This window comes from Alexandromys fortis, unplaced genomic scaffold, assembly GCF_014885135.2.
Source record: "Alexandromys fortis isolate MF-2015 unplaced genomic scaffold, M_Fortis_MF-2015_v1.1 scaffold_77, whole genome shotgun sequence".
Lineage (NCBI taxonomy): Eukaryota > Metazoa > Chordata > Mammalia > Rodentia > Cricetidae > Alexandromys > Alexandromys fortis.
In genome coordinates, this window is record NW_026067967.1 from 5,647,148 (window position 1) to 5,666,961 (window position 19,814).

The 19,814-nt window shown below is 51.0% G+C and overlaps 1 protein-coding gene across 9 annotated transcripts in view; it reads left to right on the top strand.

Moving 5' to 3' along the window:
* Positions 1–19,814, top strand: part of Tenm4 (teneurin transmembrane protein 4) — a 652,091-nt gene that overhangs the window by 450,493 nt on the left and 181,784 nt on the right. For all 9 annotated transcript variants that reach the window (XM_050154435.1, XM_050154436.1, XM_050154432.1 and 6 more), the window contains one exon: positions 11,024–11,279. In XM_050154435.1, coding sequence (XP_050010392.1) covers positions 11,024–11,279 — 256 coding nt within the window. The remainder of the gene's footprint in view (positions 1–11,023; positions 11,280–19,814) is intronic.

Below are 19,814 nucleotides of genomic sequence, written 5' to 3' on the forward strand. Positions count from 1 at the left end.
TACAGACTCCAAAACTGGCCGCCTAGGTCTGCATCCTGTCTCCATCAACAAATCAGGCTTTGGCCAACCTAAATAACCCTCTGCGTCTTAGTTTCTTCAGCTACAAAATGAGACTCTTAGTAGTAATTGCCCCCACAGGGTTCTAATGCAGATTGGAGTGACATGTATGTGTCGGTACTTAACTTGTATGTATCAGGCACTTCTCTCATTGCTAGGCAGCCTAAGGGAGGAAGGATTTGTCTGGATCATGGTTTCAAGGAGGGGTCAATCCACCGTGACATGGAAGGCGTGGCCATGCAAGCGTCAATCCGTGGCAAAGGCAGCCTGTAACGTGACTGGTTCGGATCTTATCAAATCAGGAAGTGGGAAGTGCAGGCCTCTGTGGATCCAGAGACCACTGTTGCCATCAAGGCCAGCCCCCAGAGATACACTTTTGCTAAATAGGCCACAGTCTCAAAGGTTTCGCCACCTCCCAGAATAGTAGTGCCAGCTAAGAACGTTCAGCTACGTCCCAGTGGAGTCTCTGTCCCCTTGGACTCCTCACGAGCACAGTCTTCACTGTCCACGCTTCCTATCAGCGGTCTGGTCTTCTGACCCCTGACCCCGCTCAGGCCTACAAAACTCTGCACACAGCATTCTCCCGCTTCTCAAGCCCACAACTCCAGAGCCTTTCACGTTCCGTAGGACAGTCCAGGGCCCAAGAACGCCATGGTCAGGTGTCTCTCTGAGAACCCACTCTTGGTGCCAGTTTTCTGTCTTAGTTACTCTTCTTGTTGCTATGACAACGTACCCAACAGAGGCAACTCAAGGAGAGGGATGGATTTCGCTCATGGTCTCAGAAGACATCAGACCCTCCTAACACGGACGGCATGGTGTCTGGAGCAGATTACGTCCTCAGTGGCGTGAGCTTGCGGCATGGCTTGTTCACAGCTTGGTAGATCAGGAAGCAGAAGCTTAAAGGTGGACCAGAAAGAGTCAGCACTTTCAAAGCCCACCTGCACAGATCCACCTCTGCTAATGTCACAGTCTCCAAGATTCGGCCTCCTCCAACAGCTGAGCCCTCCGCACACATGAGCTACTGGGGACCATTCACGTTCAGACCATAACAACAGGCATGAAACAAAGGAAGCCGCCGGATTCCATATTTGCTCCTTTCCCCTCATCTCATAGCAAAAAGAAAAAGAGAGAAGAGAATGGCACTCAGGTGTGAGCAGAGGCTGGGGGCCAAGCCCGCAGCCCGCAGGTGCCCCTGATTTCCCAGGACGCCAGGCCTGGGTAGCCATGCTGCCTCCTCGGTGTCTGTCTTGGTGCCGGCTACAGATGTTGACAGGAGGCTTTTCCTAGGACACCCTGAGCGCTTTAAATTAGGCAGAGCTCTCATCGCTGTGGCTGTGAATATCACTGTTTGATTAAGGTTCTGTGCTGGCTGCATTATTTGTTTCGCAAACCTGAGCCGGGCTGATTGGATTTCTTCCCCTTCCGTTTTTTAACATAAGTAGATTGTGAAATTGGAAAAATAAAATATTCCACAGCCGAAAGAAAAGAATCCGCTTGGGGAATGAGCCCAGGTGGACGCCTTCTGCATGGAAATCAAGTTCACGGCACCAGGAACCTTGCTGACGTGGGAAACAGGGACCGGAAAGGGACTTGTGGTGTGGCCAGTGTGTAACAGGGAAGATGAGATTTCAACCTGAGGCCGCTGGAGGTGAAGTCACGGTGCTCACATGGCCCGCCATCCTGTTCTGGCTTCTCATACCTCTAGCCAATCTGTCACCTTCAAGATGTACCAGGGTGAAGCAGTCCAGGATGCTATGGTTGTCAAAGGGCAAAGAACCCCCAATCACTGCCCGGGAGGGTGTCTACCAGAGAGCACTCTCAAATACAAACAATGACAACAGCATCAACAGGGTCCGTCCTGACGGCCAGGTGACGCAAACAGGAGGGTTACCTGCGGGGAGTGTGCCGTGGCCCTCGCCAGGACAGGCAGGTGAAACTAAAGACGCGTGGCAGTTGTGTCTTGGCACTGAGTAGCAATGATGCAAGAGCGGATTGTGCCTGTGTGTGCCTCAGTTTCCCCTTCTGGAATACATGATAGATGTAGCTAAAATAGAGGACAAGTGCTGTGGGCCGTGTATTTCCTTAGCTCTTTCTGTGGACGCTGGACTGGAATCTCCGTATTTCATACTAGTAAGGGGGTGCACAAGGTGAGTTCCGTCACATGTGTGAGTCCACGGCTGTGTCGATTTCAGGCCGCCCTCCTAACACAGAGCCATGTTTCCCTCCTGCTGCCTCAGAGACACTTGGCACCGAAGACGCTTAACAGAAAATCGGTCTTCCTTCTAATGCTTGGAGGCCATCATAGGTATGAGTAATACATTTCTGTGGCCTAGGGACAGAGTCAGGCACTTGGCAGAGGGCTACGGGAGGACGATAATGTCTCCTGTTTCCAGTGTGACCAGGCTTTGGACGTCAACGACTAGAAAGCCTGCCCCCAATCTCCGGAATGTGTATCGGAAAGAAAGCCCAGCTGTGGTGGGGTTCCGAGTGATAGCGAGCACCGCTCTGGTCAGGGTGATTAGCTGATGCCTTCAGCTTCCTCTCCCATCAAGAAGTGTGTTAGCGTCTGGAGGAGAAAGGTGCCCGTCGCATGAGCAGGATACCACCGTGCTGTGTTGAGACTTGATGGGGTTGGATACTACAGTGTTTGGGACTCACAGGTTTCATATTCAGCTCTGAAGAGCCTGGGGTGGCCGCTGGGTGGCCTCTGAAGTCAGGCTTGGGTCTCTGTGCATGGACACTGGGTTAGCCACCAAACCACACAGAACTGCAGGTTCCCAATCCTGAAAACACAAAAAGTATCCATTTCTTGGTGGTATTTCTTTTATACCATGACTCTCCTTTTGGGGGTCCACAACACTGCAGGCTTCTGCACCCGAGCGCTGTTGCCGGCTGTTGGGAAACACAGAGGGTTTTAGGTATTTCAGGAACACCAATGCTTTCTTTCCACTCGGTCTGACAGTCTTCAAACTGCACAGGGAGCACAAGCTGACAACCGAGGTGGCTGTAAATGCGTTATGTTTTCAGCAGCAGGTAGGACTGTATAATAAATAATATAGAATGAAAGCTTGGCTGTCCGAGCTCCTGAAGGGAACACCTGTGTCATAAAAACAGACCCCAGTGCTGAAGGTCAGGGCAGTTTATCGGGTCATTTTTCTAATGCTCTTTACCCAGAGAGCATCCTCAGGAGGAAAAATCGCCTTCATTATGTTCCCTTCTCTCCCTGCCCTTTACTTCCATCAGTACATGCTGAAGAAATGGCCTTATCTTGTGATAGACGCTGGCACACCTCGGTGACAGCAATGGGTTGACTGCAAGGGCACAAGAACCCAGAAGAGGCTCATGGGGTGTGTAATTGCCACGATTAAGGCAGAACAGCTTCAGGTTCAAATCTCCCCTCTCCTACATACTGCCCTTATCACAAGTGTGTAGTGAGCCACCTTCCATCAAACTCTCTGTTCCAGTGGGCTCTAAGACTCTGGGGATGACTTAGTGAGTTATGGAGGCTTAAGAACCTGAAGGACGAGCCTCCACCTCAAAGAAGGGAGAAGGGAGTCACAGAAAACTTGGAAGGGGCAGCTTCTAATTTGAGTCAACATGATAATGCAGGCGACATGACCTTCCAATCAGAGCAGTACATGAAAAGCTGTGGCTGAAACAGCTGCTTGAGGGGTCTCAGATGAACTTGACCATGGAACCTTCCCTAGAAGACTTCTTGTTCTTCTCTGGCATGGTCTGGATTTACCCCTGTTGAAGTCTCCATGGAGACAATCCACTCCTCTTCCAAGCTCAGTCTGTTTGAGGGCAGCAGGAGCACCCATCCAGCTGTCTTCTTTCTAGGACATTCCCTAAGAGGAGCAAAGGGATATCACTAGGACTCAGACTGGCAGAGCCTGGCAGAGACTACCAGAGATCCTCTGTTGAATGGAGGAATCCCATTTTCCTGATGCACAAATTGAGGCCCATCCAAAGTCATGAGTGAGTTAGTAGCCATACTGAGAAGTTCTTTAGTCTAGAACTCTGCTACATGGGGTATAACTGGGCATTTAACTTCCTGGCGTGTAGACTGTATGAACAAATCCGTGAGGCTTGGAAAACTAGTCCTAAGCTCTTAGCAGGCTTCGAGACATGCTCACACTGTCCTTAAGCTCTCCCTTTTCCAGGCTGACAGGATTGCTCCTCCTCCTGTTCTGAGACCTCAGATTCCATACCTCAGGAAGTCAGGGAAACGCTGACTAGCCCAGCAGAGGGTCACCCTCCAGTGTTTGAGATGATTCTGTCTGGGAGCCTCCCCTCGGCCGTCTCTACCTATCGCAGAGACTGACAGTGGACCGCCCGCGTTCTTGTGCTCTGTGCTCCACGGGCTGTGTATCCGTTCCAGCACACCCTCCTGCTGAACACACACAGGCACTCTTGCGTGGACGCACACACACACGCACACACACACTCCCTCCTGCCTTACCTATCAGCTGCGGCCTTTGTTGATTCAGGCCTTGACCTGACTGTTTATGGGACAGACCGTTTTTGAAAAGGCTGCAAAGGTGACAGCGACAGGAAGGGACAGCTCGCCTGACAGCCAGAAAGCTCTCCCAGAACAAACTCAGCCTCGAGGTAGACGTAGATTTAAGTCGAAGGAATGTGTGCACCCAGAAATGACACCCCACCACCACTGCTTCCGGCTTCAGCTGGCCTTTTCCAACAAATTTGTGACAGTTTTGCTGCAGAAACCCTGCCCAGCTGGCCTCTGTTGACAGCAGGACTCACAAATCAAGAGGGAAGCCTGCAAGAGGCATGGAAGCAGGAAGCAGCCCGTTCTTCGCTTTCACCGTATTTGATACCTGGCCAATACAGTATATCCCACGCACAGCATGCTGGGGTATCTTTTATAACCAGATGTTTGCGAGCAAATTATCACAGGTTCACCTGAGACCTATAATCCAGTCTTGGAATTCAGCTCAGGGACAAGGGAATCTCAGGCATCTGTCTTCAAGGGTCAGAGAAGGGCAGAGGACGGTCTAGAGCTCAGAGCAAGCAGTAAAGTAGCTGTCGACCCTCCCAGTGCCGCCGCGGCGCATGTCCCAAGGATGGGCTCACCAGTCTGAATCCATCAGCTTTCCTAACTTTGTTCTGCCAGGGCAGCCGCTCAGACTCTGAGAAACACCCCTTCCTCATTTCCAGCCCCCTCGTAGGAGTCTCTGTATCAGGCAGTGGAGCGTTGGTGTGTGCTGCCTCACTGTTCCGACCTGAACGACGCCGAGCATTGCCACAGTCTGGGGTTTCGCTCTGCCTCATATCAGTGAGAAAAGTAAAGCAGCCATCTTGCAACCTCCAGTCTGGTTACTCCCAGCAAGGGAAGTTCTGCAGGGCCCCCCCCACCTCCAGGGCCCGTCCCTCTCTCTAAGTCCATCCATCTAGTGTGTCAGACCAGCTACGACTGAGAATTCCTGTCTGCCACGTCAGTGAAAGTGAGCAGCAAGCATTTCACAAGAGGAGAAAATGAACGAAGGGAAACCATGCCCCAGAGATCTACCCCTCACCTCCCGCTCACACCAGGGCTCGCTTTTAGATCAGGGTCCATGGCAGTTCTCTCTGACCCTTGCTTGGGATCTTACAGTTTGCCAGTTACTGTCTCGTGCCTTTGCCAGGTGACAGAAGGTGGAACTCAAGTTAAATAAACCGTGGAGGCCGAACTGAGATTAGCAGCGGGGGCCGTCAGATGCCGCTGCGGCTGCGCTGACGAAGAGCTCCCCGGCCTCTCTAAATTGGTCCTGCAGGCCAAGGCTCATTAGCAGAAGTCTCAGCGCCTCTACATCACCACCCCGAGCCAGTGGTGGTCAATGGCATTTTAATGGAAGCCAAATAATTCTTTCTGTTGGCATGCTCGGGCAACTGGAGTTTTTGTGTTTTATGATAATTAAATACCATCGTCTTCCGTATCTGACAGTCTTCAGGGCCTGATTAATGACTGCCGTGCCCACTGGGGTCATCATTAACTCCAGCGCAAAGAGAGCCTTGGGCACCTACCTGTCTGCGGTCTGGCAGAGTTGGTGTGTGCGGGCACCTGGCCTGGAACCGTTTCTTGGAGCCATCTGATGTTCTTAGATTTCAGCGCTTGAGTCTCGTGGCTGAGCCAAAGCTATGAAAGTTTATGCTTCTTCTCTCATGAGCGTGGCCTGCTCAACTGCAACTCATTTCCTAAGAAGGCATCTGCCATTGACCTGGGCCATGCTTGGTCCTCTACCTCCCACCCCTGCCTCATCTTCAGCCAGTCTCAGTGCTAAAGTGGCCCCAGCGCCAGCCCCTACCCTTCCAATGATGACCAGGTTTTCTATCCTCTTCCCTCCAGGCAGCCACCACCTCGGCCTGACTCATTGTCCCTACCTCACCCACCACCATCGCCCCTCACAGCCACTCACACTGTTGACAGAGTGTGTCCCCAGCACCCACGCTGGCTTCTATCACCGTGCACACTCATCACTTTCTGCCTGGAGTGCCCCCCAAACACAATCTGGACCTCGCCTCTCCTGCAGTCTTCCTAGAGCCCAGGGGCTCGAGTCAAGCCTCCACCTCTGTGCCTCCAGGATGCTCTGGAGGAGCTGGAGTACAAGGTGACATACACCCTGTATGGCAGATATTGTTGGGTGTGATTGGCTTGTCCTGGCTCCCTTGATGAGCGTGAGTGAAGGATTTCACACGACAGCCTTGGAGCCAATCTGCTGAAGTTCAAATTCTGGCTCCCTCCGTCGCATAAATGTGGGCAAGTTACTTGATCTTTCTGTGAAGATTAACAATAGCCTTTTCTTTTTGGAGCTGTTGCAGGGTTTCCTAAGTAAAGCCTTTAGCGTCTGTTACTTGGTAAGTCCTCAATGCATATTTGTATGATGAGGCCGCACACAGTTCTCTCAGTGGGTGCTGTCTAACTAGGTTGGGCATTTCCAAGTTGATCATGCTTGTGAATCTTTATTTTGAACTTATAAAAGACCACCATCTCTCCCTCTTTTATTGCACATTTTTGATGCATGCACTTTTGATGCATGCACATTTGCTAAGTAAGTAGTAGCTAGAGGCTGGGAAAGTGGTGACTTGCCCTAATGTCACATCACCTGTCAGAACCAGGGCTGAAGCAGCACCTGCTCTGCAAGACCCCTGGGCCCTGCTCTGTACTCTTCTTAACCAGCCACCCATGAAACTGATGCTTGTCGGGGTTGGGGATGCACATCTTCATCTGAGAACCCATCAGCCCCTGAACCAACCATAGGGACCCCCAGGGTCCACGGTGAGCCCAGGACAAACAGATTTGGTGTTTGCCCTGAGAAACTTGTTGAATGCATCCAACAGCCTTTCTCTTTGAAAACCTGAAGCCCTAGGCTGCTCACTCGAGGGACAGGGCCATCCATTCCGGTTACTTCCTGATCTGTGTTGAGCTCCGGGTACTTTTCTGGCTCCCAGGAGCTAGTGGACTGGTCACAGCCGGATCCGTCAGGCATAGGAGAAGGGCACTGCCCTTCTGCTGGGCATTTTCCTGTCCTCCCTCTTCACTTCTTTTGTTTTAGAACTTCTGTTGCAAATGCTGAAGACTCAGCCCCATGGTGACATCTAATGCTTTATGGGTTGGCGATACATTCATGTTCCTTTAGCATTGCTGTGGACCAGCAGCTGCTGTTTGCAGGACTAGAGTGTAGACCTATAGCAGAGCGTTTGCCAACACGTGGGGCCCAGGGTTTAGCCAGCAGCACTGGAAAGTAAATAGTTACTATGTAGTTAAAATGCTGTATGCCAGGCACTGTGCTGAGCACTGACATAAAGCATCTTATTCAAATCTCAAAACAACCATATTCGGTGGCCATTGTCTCTAGAAAGAATTCCCCAGGAAACTATGACTCGAGAAGTTCAGCAACTTGTTAGACATCATAGGTTCTTTTTTAAATTATACATTAAAATTTTTTACATTTATTTATGGGGTACCTGTGTATGAGCACACATATATGTGTATGTCTATACATATGTGTGTGTACATTTATGCCACAGTGTGTGTATGCATGTATGTGTGCACACATGCTTATGCCATGGTGTGTGTGTATGTGTGCACACACACATGCATGCACACGTATCAAAACATGCATGGAAAGCAGGAAACATCTTGCCCGTCCCACAGTCACAGCTTGTGATGGAGGAAGGTAATTGGTTAATTATAATAAACCAACTGCTTGGCCTCATAGCTTAGAACATAGGTGGGTGGAATAAACAGAATAGAATTCTGGGCGGAAGAGGAAGTGAGGTCAGACTCTGCTCTGCTCCCGGAGAGACTCTGGAGCACAGACACCATGCTCCACTCTCCCAGCATGGACAGAGGCTAGAATCTTCCCGGTAAGCGCACCTTGGGGTGCTTACACGCATTATTAGAAATGGGCTAGTCCAGGTGCGAGAATTAGCCTGTAAGGGCTAGAGTTCATGGGCCAAGCAGTCTTTAAATGAATACAGTTTGTGTGTTGTTATTTCGGGCATGAGCTAGCCAAGCGGCCGGGGTGTTGGGGACGCAGCCCCACCGTTCCTATTTCAACAGATGGCGCCCAGTCGGTAGAGCATGAGACTCTTAATCTCAGGGTCGTGAGTTCTAGCCCCACGTTGGGCGCCATCCTGTTGCATTATGAGCGGCGGGGCTGCGTCCCCGGCACCCAGCCACCCACATGGCTAGTTTATACCCAGAAATAATTACATGGAAACTGTATTCTTTCAAACACTGCCTGGCCCGGCTAGTTCCAGCTTCTTATTGGCTAGCTCTTACATATTGTTCTAACCCATTTCTAATATTCTGTGTAGCCCATGAGCTGGCTTACCAGGGAGAATCTTAACCTGCGTCTGTCTGGAGCGGGAGAATCATGGCGACTCTCTGACTCAGCTTCTTTTTCCCAGCATTCTCTTCTGTCTACTCCGCCTACCTAATTTTCTGTCCTATGAGGGCCGAGGCAGTTTCTTTATTATTAACCAATGTCCTTCCTCCATCAAGCTTGTAAGTGGAAGAGACAGAATTTGAACTCAGAGCTGTGGGCCAGCAAGGCCCAGTCCCTTTCTGTGATCTGCTCCTCTACTCAGCACTGGCAGGCCACCGCCATGGGATCTCGGGATGGGGACAGTCAGCAGAGACACCGGTGCTCAGGGTTTCTGCACCTGTTAAATGAAAGATGATATTTGAGAACCATGGCAACCGCAAACATTTACTTACTTGTCTCACTATCACAGATCATTCTGTGTAGCCCAGGTTGACTTCAGATTCCTATGAGACAATCCTCCTGTCTCAGCCTTCTTCTGGGATTATATGCATGAGTTACCAAATATACCCAAGGAGCTTTTTAGAAGAGCCATGAGCTGTCTCTGGAAAAACAGACTGGCAAAACTTAGATACTCTAGTGGCCTTCATTGAAGCTGGTGTTAGTAAACCACAGTAGCTCATATGTGGCCTAATGGACCAAAATGGGATCTATAGAAAGGAAGTATGGACTGGAACTGCCACCGAGTTTTACAATGATCCAGAGCTTCTAAACAGTTACTGAGGCAGGTGTCCCTGCTCAGACACAGAGCAAACATCTTGCTTTAGGCCAGCATGTTCCAGCCCAGACACCACACTCCTCTCTAAGGGCACTTCCACTACCTCTGGCCGTGGACTACAATAATCTGTGTTAGATGCTTAAGAAACAGAGAGAGATGAGACATCCTCCCTTAGCGGATTTCCTTCCCATTGACGGCCAAGGTTGTCAACATTTGGAACACTCTCATCTCAGTCCCAAAGGCACTTTCCCATTCCACAGATGAGAAAACTGAGGCTCGAAGAGGCAACTCACCTGGGATTCTATGTTTAGCAAGTGATAGAATCTAGACAGGACCCCAATCCCCCAACTTCCTGTTCTGTCACACTGCTCAGCTCCGTGAGCTGAGGCCTCTGTGAGTGGCTTAGGTCTCCCGCAGGCCTGTCTGTCATCACGACAGCAATTTCTGTTTGCCTGATTCGTTAGCCTTACCACATTCCCATGAGAACTCGAATCATCTACCCCGAGACCTGGTTTTCTGCCTACATCTCAGTAAGAACAATACCCATTGCTCTGAGTAACTGAGGGGAACTAAATAAAGGATTTCTATACCTCCTCATCGGTGTGGGGGCTCAGAACAGCATTTGGCACATGGCGTGTGCTCGGTAAGTATGCTGGTAGTTCTGAATCATCCAGACACAGCCCGGCTCACTCTTCCCCAATGTCATCTTCTCCTGGAGGCCATCTGGTCTAGACCTCCGTGGGTACCTGTGCTTCCTACAGACGTCACCTCTGGCCTGGCTCTGTGTTCTTAGAAGAGTCTGCTCACCAGATACCTGCACATTGCACACATTTATCTTCATTTACCGTGCGCCGTTCCCAGGGTTGGTGACTCTCAGACTGAAGCGTGGGTCAGTCATTGGGACGCTCTGTAAAGTCAGATTCCTGGGCCCTTAGCCCAATTCTTGGATCAGTAAGTCTGGGTCAGGGCACCAGAACTTCCGTCTCAGACACACTCCCAGCTGAGGAGGCCACAGGTATGAGACTATACTCTAAAGACAAAACCCACCAAAGTCTGAGAGACAAAAAGTGAAGTTGCGGACAGGAATCAGGTCGTTGGCATGGGCGGCTAGACTCTCACATGCTCACGTCTGCTCTCTCTCTCTGTTGCTCTCGTGGTCTTGTTTCTTATTACTCTCCTAAAGCAGTGTGTGGGTTGGGCATTTTTATTTGTTTTTTGCCCCAACACACATGTAGAACGGAAGGAACTTAGAAGTACCTGTGGACTACAAATTTGACTGAATGATTTAACGTGTAATTTGCTAGTGCCAGGCACATTCATTCTCACCCCTGCGGTCTTATTCAGTGCTCTGTGGCTGTTCTTCCCACCAGGGGTGGCGCCCAGCCAGCTGCCCATTGACCATGACTGCTTGTTCCCCCAGATCACCCCAGCGGCCTGCAGAACCACCCTCGGCTCCGGACGCCACCGCCACCACTCCCCCACGCCCATACCCCCAACCAGCACCATGCGGCCTCCATCAACTCCTTGAACAGGGGCAACTTCACCCCCAGGAGCAACCCCAGCCCGGCACCCACAGACCACTCACTCTCCGGGGAGCCCCCGGCAGGCAGCGCCCAGGAGCCAACCCATGCCCAGGACAACTGGCTGCTCAACAGTAACATCCCACTGGAGACCAGGTGGGTCCCAGTGGACCAAGGCTGGGAGGGCATGGGTGGGCTGGGTGGCAAGAGGGCAGACAGACCAGGGTCTAGGGCCTGTTGGTGGCCAGGGCACTAGGGACTGTGTCTCTACCCCCTGTCTCTTTGGAGAAGCTGATATGAAATGCCGTGTCTTGGGCTGGGACTCTCCAGTGGTAGGAGAGAGCTGGGGAAGGCTGGGATTCTAGAATTCACCAGAGCCGAGGTCCAGCGCTAGCCTGCTGCTTCCTAAAGGTATGACATTGGTCAAGTTGATCAGCTCATGGACGTTGCTTGCCTTGTCTTCACAATGGCAATGCAGCGAGTTAGGTAAGGCTTTTGTAAAAGTAGGCAAGAAGCGTGCAAAGGAGGTAGGCCAAGTATAGACAAGGCAGGCACCCGGTTCCATTTCGACTGGGTCCTTAGCTCAGCCAGTTGTATGTGATTTCATTGCTCTATGGCTAGCATCCGACCGTCTGGACTATGAAAGGACTCTGTGAAGGTCAGTCTCCCCTTCCCTTCTTGCTTCCTGGTCTGTTGGTCCTTCTGTACCCAGATAGTCCCCAAGGGTTTCCATTAGCATCACTAGCACAGGCTTGCATGTGGTGCTTCCACGTATTCTGCATACATCGCATGATGTCCTCATTCAGGAGTTCGGGAAGGTGAGAATCAGTGGCTCTGTGGCCAGCTCGGGTCACACAGGAGGCACAGGAGGCTGGCACAATGCATAACTGGGACTCAAACTCAGGGTACCAGACCCTCCGTCCAGTACTGTTAGCCTGCGGCTCATTCCCTTCCTGCAGCATTTGCCATGGGCTGTTTCCTTCAGCTCAGGCCTGCCGCCATCTTCCTCCACCGTGCTTAGCCACTGTTTTCTAAACGGGGTGTGTGTGTGTGTGTGTGTGTGCGCGCGCGCGCGTGCATGTGCACATGTGTGTGTGTTTATAAAAACCATGCGACCACTTAAGACATCATAGGAAGATAAAAAGAGAATCAGATCATCTGTCACTCTAACGCCCGAGCAGAGCGCTTTGGGCACGCCTCTCTCTCTGCTCTCTAAATCATAGATGACACATTCCAGGCTGGTCCAGCAAATCTCCTCCTCCACCACCTCTCTCTCTCTCTCTCTCTCTCTCTCTCTCTCTCTCCCTCTCTCCCTCTCTCCCTCTCTCCCTCTCTCTCTCACTCACTCAAAACAAGAAAAGAAAGCAAATAAAACTTTTAAAAAACTCAATAAAAGCCATCAGAACAAAATAAAAATNCTCTCTCTCTCTCTCTCCCTCTCTCCCTCTCTCCCTCTCTCCCTCTCTCTCTCACTCACTCACACACACACAGAAATGGCACACATAGGTTTTCCCTTCCCAAACTCCTGTTCTTCGTGAAGAGCACAAAGCCAAACCACGCCCGAGGAAGGGAAATTAGCCTACACACAAAAGTTACACCCACCCTCCTCTGCTGACCCCCGACAATCATGATGGCAGCATCAGCACATTGAGAATGTGGGATCTGCAAGAGAAAAATCACAACCCTTTGGTCACATTTTGTACTTGTGGAACCATTTTTCCAAACCCGAGTTTGTCAGAGATGTGAGCCTACCAGGACCCACCCCGGCCGGTGTCTTTTTTTTATTACCATGTCTGTCCATCCACATCCTTTGAAATCTCTCTCACTCACATCAATCACAGGGTGGACAAACTGTTATCATCCCATCCCGGGTAGCCAGTCAAGTCTCTGTTATCTTGAGTATTTATCGAGTGGGGCATGGCTGATGGAGACCAGCAGCCAATCCGTGACTTTGGTTATCTGCATGGATCATGGAGGCTGTTCTCTGCTTGGGTGTTTGTTTGGGGAGCAAAGTAGGACCTTTTCGCGTGAGTCTGTAAGTTCCTCAAGGGGAAGAGAGGCAGGAGAGGGGCACCGAGAGAAGTGTCCCAGATGGTCAATATGTGATGTAAAGATTGTCCTACCTCCCCTCCCCTGCCCATCGGCTAGAACGTGCCTGCCTCGCCAATCCTCTGTCCTCCTGTCTCCATTGCTTAGAATGAGTGAAACTTGGCTTTCATCTGTCATTATCATTCAGATAATTAATATCCACCATAGAGAGCTAGCAAATAAGATAAGCAAGAAGAAAAATACCACCTCGATCTGCCAAAAGGCACATACGGGCATGCACACCCTCTCATAATCCATCAACACCACACCATCATTATATATAGTTAGAGTGCATGTATTTAATATTGAGGACATGCATGTAAGCCTTCTCCAAGTCTGTGCTCTTTCAGACTTATGCACGGGTCTTGCACGCCCACTGGAGGTGCCCTCTTCACCTCTTGGTCTAGCTGAGTCCTACTTACTCCTGCAGCCCAGCTGAACAGCTGAAGAGGCTTCCTCTGTGACCCCAGAGCTCTGTGCATCTACAGATAGCCCCCAAACTAAGAGCATTACCAACCCTGCTCGACGACGCCATGAGAATTCTGCATGTTAATGTTGGCCTCATTGGGTGATCCATAGCTATCTTCAGCCACACGAGACCTGTACATTAAACACATCGGCTGGCTGAGCAAGTTATTCAATATCCCCAAGCTTTGGCTTCTTCCTTGACAGATTAGGATAAAAATTATCTTTTTCCAAAAGGTTGGAAAGAAGCAATCGTAAGAGACACACATACACTGCCTGGCATCGAGCAACCACACTGTCAGAGGTATTTCTTGTATGTTCATAAAGCTCTGCTCCCCTGTGTCAACTCTGTGAAGGAATAAGTCATTGAGAAAGTAGCCATGAGTCCCTACCCAACAGAGGAAGGAAGAGGACAGGGTCTGTCCCCTCACTGCTTTGTAAACATGTGACCCGGTGTCCTGAGAATGTGACAGGCCGTTCACATCGAGAGGCACAGTCCTCGGGGTCAGGTACATCCCCCCCAAACTACCACCCTACCGCTCACTAGTGGACCTACACCTTGTGCATTTGCACCCCTGAAAACAATCATGATTTCTGGTCCCAGTTGTCACTGCTACATGACAAATGCCTCCCAATTTAGTGACAAAGGCAATGTGCAGTTTGTCCTTCACAGGAAAGTCAGGAGATAGGGAAGGACTTGGATGTTCGGCTCTCCTGCTCCACGTGGTATTAATAGCATCAACTCGTCTTTAGCGCACATTACATACCTTTCCCTTGTCTGTGGGACTCCTGCACCCCTAAAGTGCCTCGGGACCTCTGCTTATGATCCTCTGAATGGGATAATTGTCCTTCAGTCTGTGCATCGGAGTCCCAGGGTATTTGAGACAGAAGCCGTTGACCCTCTGAGAAGTTTAGCCTAGACCTGGCCTAGTGTCAATTCTGCTCTCGTTTGTGGACTGACGTTGTCATGGGCCAGCCAGCTCCAAGAGGAGAGGGATTGAACCCCACTTCCCAGTGGGAGAATAATCAAAGCTTTGGCAGCCATCTCTAACCCACCCTCCTCCATTATCAGACTTTTCCAGCGGTTACATTGAGACCCTCCGTCTTAGGGGCCCCCACTAACTCACAGCGGTTCTCATCATCAGTAAATACTCACCAGGTGCCTACTTGTGTGCTAAGAGAGCAAAGAAAACAACCTCTTGCCTCAGATGGTCATGGCAGAGGAAGCTGGGAGACACGCTGTGATCCAGTTACTGTAGGGTCCCCAGCACAAGACACAGTGCTTGTCACAGCACGGTGGGGGCTTAAAATATGAACACACAGGTAAAAAAGAGTGATGGTGGGACAGAGGGGTGACCAGATACGCTTGAATGACACGTGAAAAGGGACATCTTCCCATAGCATCTGGTAGGATGACCAGGAGAGATTGTATTTCCTCCTGGCAGAAAAAGAAGGTTACCAGAAGGCTGGCGACAGGGGACTTCTGAAGACTCACTCCCTTCTTATACCCTTGTACCTCTGCCAGTCCCCTCAGTTCACTGAGTCCTCCAGGGAGGAGCCTGGGCCCACTTGTGCTCCCTAGACCTGGAGTATGCCCTATAGGCGTGTCTGTGGTTCTTCTGTGGAGCCATGTGTTGAAGTCCCCAACCTCTGATCAACTTATTTGACAGACTGTGGCATCAAGCTTCTAATTGATTTCACAGGGACTGTCTGATTAATAACCCATCAGGCTCCTGCTGAATGAAGGGGAAGCCTAAACAGAAGGCTGCCAGACCTCTGCTCTGCCTCAGCTCATCCCGGCCCTGGTTCAGGAGCCTGGAGCCCATTTTGTGGTCATACTGAATTTGAGAAACCGCCCATGTAACCTCAGGGATGAGGCCACCCTGCAGTCTCTAGGCCAAGCCTACTGTGGTTCCCCAAATGAGGCACAGGGATAGGTCAGGGCGAGCCCAGAAAGTCGTTCACCCTGCCTGAGCCTCCTTAGTTCATCTGTAAAATGAACACTACAGAGTCAGAATGGGCAGTCTTCTCTGTCCCTGGGTGATTTGATCTCAGCTGTGTGTAAGATCCCATATAAGACAAATGCCACTGCCGTGCAAGAAGCTCCCAGAGGGAGGTAGACCTGCGAAGGGAAGACAGGCACCATGGATGATGCTTAAATGAGCATGCACACCAAGCAGAGGAGACGACATCATTCTGTGTGCTGGAGAGCATCCGTACCCATGACTGGCCCTCTCGGAGACCTCCCTGGGGGCTGCCAGGTGCTAATGAGAACCCCTCCCACACAGAACCCCGTAATCCTCGCAGCTTTCCCACAAATGGCATGTTGGGAGTCTCCAGGACCACACCACGTTTGGGGAGTGGCTAACAGGGCTCATGATACGGTCATGAGCGGAGCTCTGCATTCACTGCAGTGGAAGGATGGGAAGCAAGATTGGCGGAGCAAAGATCTGCGGAGTGAGGTAGAGGGCTTCTAACCAAGCCCCAGGTTCCAGAGGCTGCGCCCAGTGCAGCCGTGCAGAACAGGCACACTCTGCTCCCCAAGAGAAACTGTGCTAGGCATAGAACGCTACCAGGCAGGAGGCACAGTAGGGACCCAGTGCCCGAGGTTATAATAAGGGTCGCCATATGGACCACCTCTGCCTGGGACATACTGAAATTACAGCCTCCTGGAAGAAAAACATGGCTGCAGCGGTAGGTTGAAGACGAAGTGTGTGCCCAGTGGGCCTTATCAGTTCACACAGGGAACCCTGCTGAGGCCCGTGCCTCAGATGCCAACCAGGGCCAGTCTTAGTCAGACTCAGGACCGCTTCATTTTAACTCTTTCCTGCGTGAGTGGTCTTATGAGCACACACACCGCCTCCTCCCGTCTAGAGAGGAAGGGTCTGAATTAAGTGACTCGCCTAAGATCCCACAGCCAGCGCACGGGGAGGCTAGAACACCTGGGCCGTCTTCCGAAGTCCTGGCATCTAGCTTCTGTCCAAAGCCAACTTCCTGATCACGTTCAAGTGTCTTCTCAGGCCAGGTGAGGGGGCACAAGCAATCAGAAGGCTAAAGTGTGAGGATGGTGGGTTTGAGGCGACATAGCAAGACCCTGTCCCAAAAATAAATAAAAGATGAAGGGGCTTCTCAAGGCCTCCATTGGCAGGGTGTCAGCAGAGACAACACTTAGTTCAAGGAAGCTGGAAAAAGGCACGGAGCCAGGAAAGAGGTAGGATTTGAGTAAGATGGCAGATAGTTGGGGGAGGGGAGAGGACCAAGGGCCTCCTGAGAATGAGTAACAGAATGAGCAGCAGAGGGGGTCAAGTCATTGAAAAGGGGTTTTCAGCCATTCCGTTTGTGGTCATGAGGCCAGGATTGCCGAAGCCAGTGAGTAGCCGCTCACAGCTTTCTATGTGGGCATTGAGAGGTTGCCTTTCCCAGGACAGCCGCGGCCGGGAAGAGCTGGCTTTCCTTGTTTCCTTTCTTCGTTCATGTGAGTGCCAGGTGCACAGCTGGCTCCTCGAGAGCCTGGCTGAGTCACCGACACCTGCGCACCATGAGGTGTCGGCTGCAGCGCGTAGGACATGATCCCTACTGTCCTACGCCACTCGGTGGCGATGACAGTCAAGTGTGACGATGGCCATCCCAGGCTCTGAGGTCAGAAGCACAGTGGCTTGTGTGGGGTAGGGCCATCCTGAAGACCTACTTCCCTTGACGGTCGGGGGCATTCCTTCCCAGAGCCATTTGTTCTTCCCCTTTGAGGCTAATTCCTCATGCCCCGGCTCACGCTGGTGGGTGCCAGCTTCAGACAGCTCAGGGACTCTTCTGGGTGTAAAGGGGACTGGATCCCTCTCCACTCAGAGAGGGGCACCTGGAGCAGAACAACGCTTCCCTGCAAAGCTCCCTCTCACGAGCCCAGACAAAGTCAAAGACACCGCTTTGAGTCCCATCCCTGTCATTTCCGTTCCATATGACCCTCACGAGTCTTGCCAAGCCTCAAGTCCTGTATCTGTGAAAGGGGTAGAAACACCATCCACCCACAAGCAGATCATACCTAATCATAAACCAATCACCCATACCAGAGCACGGATGAACAGGAAACTGTCATCAGGGATGAGCAGGGAGCTACCAGCAGGGGTGAGCAGGGAGTTATACAGGGCGGATACAACTCCAAATGGGCTCAACACCTTGTGCTCCTATGGAAAACTCCAGAAACTTTCGATTTCTTAGAGGAACTAGACATCTAAGGTGTTGGGGGGTATATAATTTAGGGGACCCATGATCTGGGAGTCATGACACCCATGACGCAGTTTCCGCTCATGGACTTGTGCAGGTTTAGCATCAGGAGACATGTTTTCTTGGATGTCAGTGTCCTCGTCCATCCCATAGGCCAAATAATCTGATCAGGAACTAAACAGTTTGGCAAACGCAGAGTAAGGTGGTCTCACCGCAGCAGCAGCAGTCTGAACCGCCATCACTTCCGGCAAGTGTTTGTGCCCCCACCCCCGTCCCTAAGTGACCTAAATGACGAATGTCCAGGTTGGCATGCTAACAGAAGCACTTTTGGAAGATCCATCGCCACGTAGCTGGAGAAATCCTTCACTCTGTCCCGTTGCCTGTCTCCTTATCTTCCGGCTCTGTGCTCCTAAGTGACGCTTGTCAGCACTCTTCCCTTTTAAATATGTTTCTTTTTAAATGGTAAATGTTGAAATAGGGCTGGGGAGGGCTCAGGCAGGCAGGCAGGCACTCACTCTCCAAGCATGAAGACGTGGTTTGATCCTCAGAACCCACATAAAAATTCAGGGTATGATAGTACACACTGTAATCCCACTGCTGGGGAAACAGACAGATGATCCCTAGAGCTTACTGGCCGGCCAGCCTAACTTAATTAGCAAGCTCCAGGCCAGCGAGAGACCCTGTCTCAAAGGGAAAAAAATTAGGAATGAGGCCTAAGGCTCGGCACCCAAGGTTATCACCCAGCCAGCACACATGAACATGCACCAGGACACACGAACATGCATACAGACACACGGATTAAAGATACAAATCACTTGACCTGGGCACTGGAAATACCCTATCATTAACGTTTTGGTCTTATTTCTTGGCCTTTTTAAAACCATGCTTATTTGTTTATGTTTGATGATTACGAGGTACAGCCTTGACTCTCTGGAATGTAGGCTGATGGCCAACTCCCAAGTGCTTGCAGACACAAGCTGTGCAGCCAGCATCAATGCAGAACGGCAGCAGAACTCTGTTTAGGTCCTCTGAGCGGACACTGTGGGGCCTCCTCATGCCAGGGGAGGTAGTATGAGAGTCCAAAAATCCTCTCCAAAACAAGAGACTAGAGGAGATAATAATAACCACCGCCTGCTGCTGTCTCCAGGCTCTATGTGCCCGCCATACGCCGGGCAGGCTTCCTTCTGCATATCCTGCACCCAGCTCAGATCTGTCTAGTGACTGCATGTGTGTACCAGTCAGTCTTCTCCTCCAGGCACATAGCAACAAGCCCGACAGAAAGGACAACTGCCTCATAGAACTGGAAGGAACATACTGTGCAAACCAGCACCCTGTGTTCCCGTCAACATCCCTGAGCCCTGAGCTTTTGCACTGCTTTGTTTTCTCACATGGATTGATGCGGTGTATGTTTGTGTGTGTGCATGTGCGTGTGTGCGTGCATGTGTGTGTGTGGACATGTACTAAAGCAGCACAAGGAGTCAGTGAGTGGCTGGGGAGAAAGACTGGGAGCTGCTGTGAGCAGGAGAGAAGCCATTGCTGTGGAAGAAGGTCTGATCTATGGGACTATTCACCAGATAGCTCGGGCTTAGCTTGTTTGACAGAGGCCAGGAAGTCAGTGTATCTGTACCAGGAACATGACTCTGGAGGAGCAAACCAAACCAGATCATTTAAGATCTCGTAGGCCTGGGAAGGGCTGGAGAGGACTAAGAGCAGAGAAAAGATCCACATTCACTTCTGGTTGTGCAAGTGAGCAGTTACCACTCTCTGATAGATTCTCATAGGGATTATCAGCATCGTGCTGATGAAGGATGGAGCTGGGGCCTGAATTTAGATCTGCCTTGTCCCTCAGGCCTTTCATCTACAACGCTAACTGCCAACCCCTGTCCCAGGCACTGGGATCCTTGTGACAGGAAAACCTTG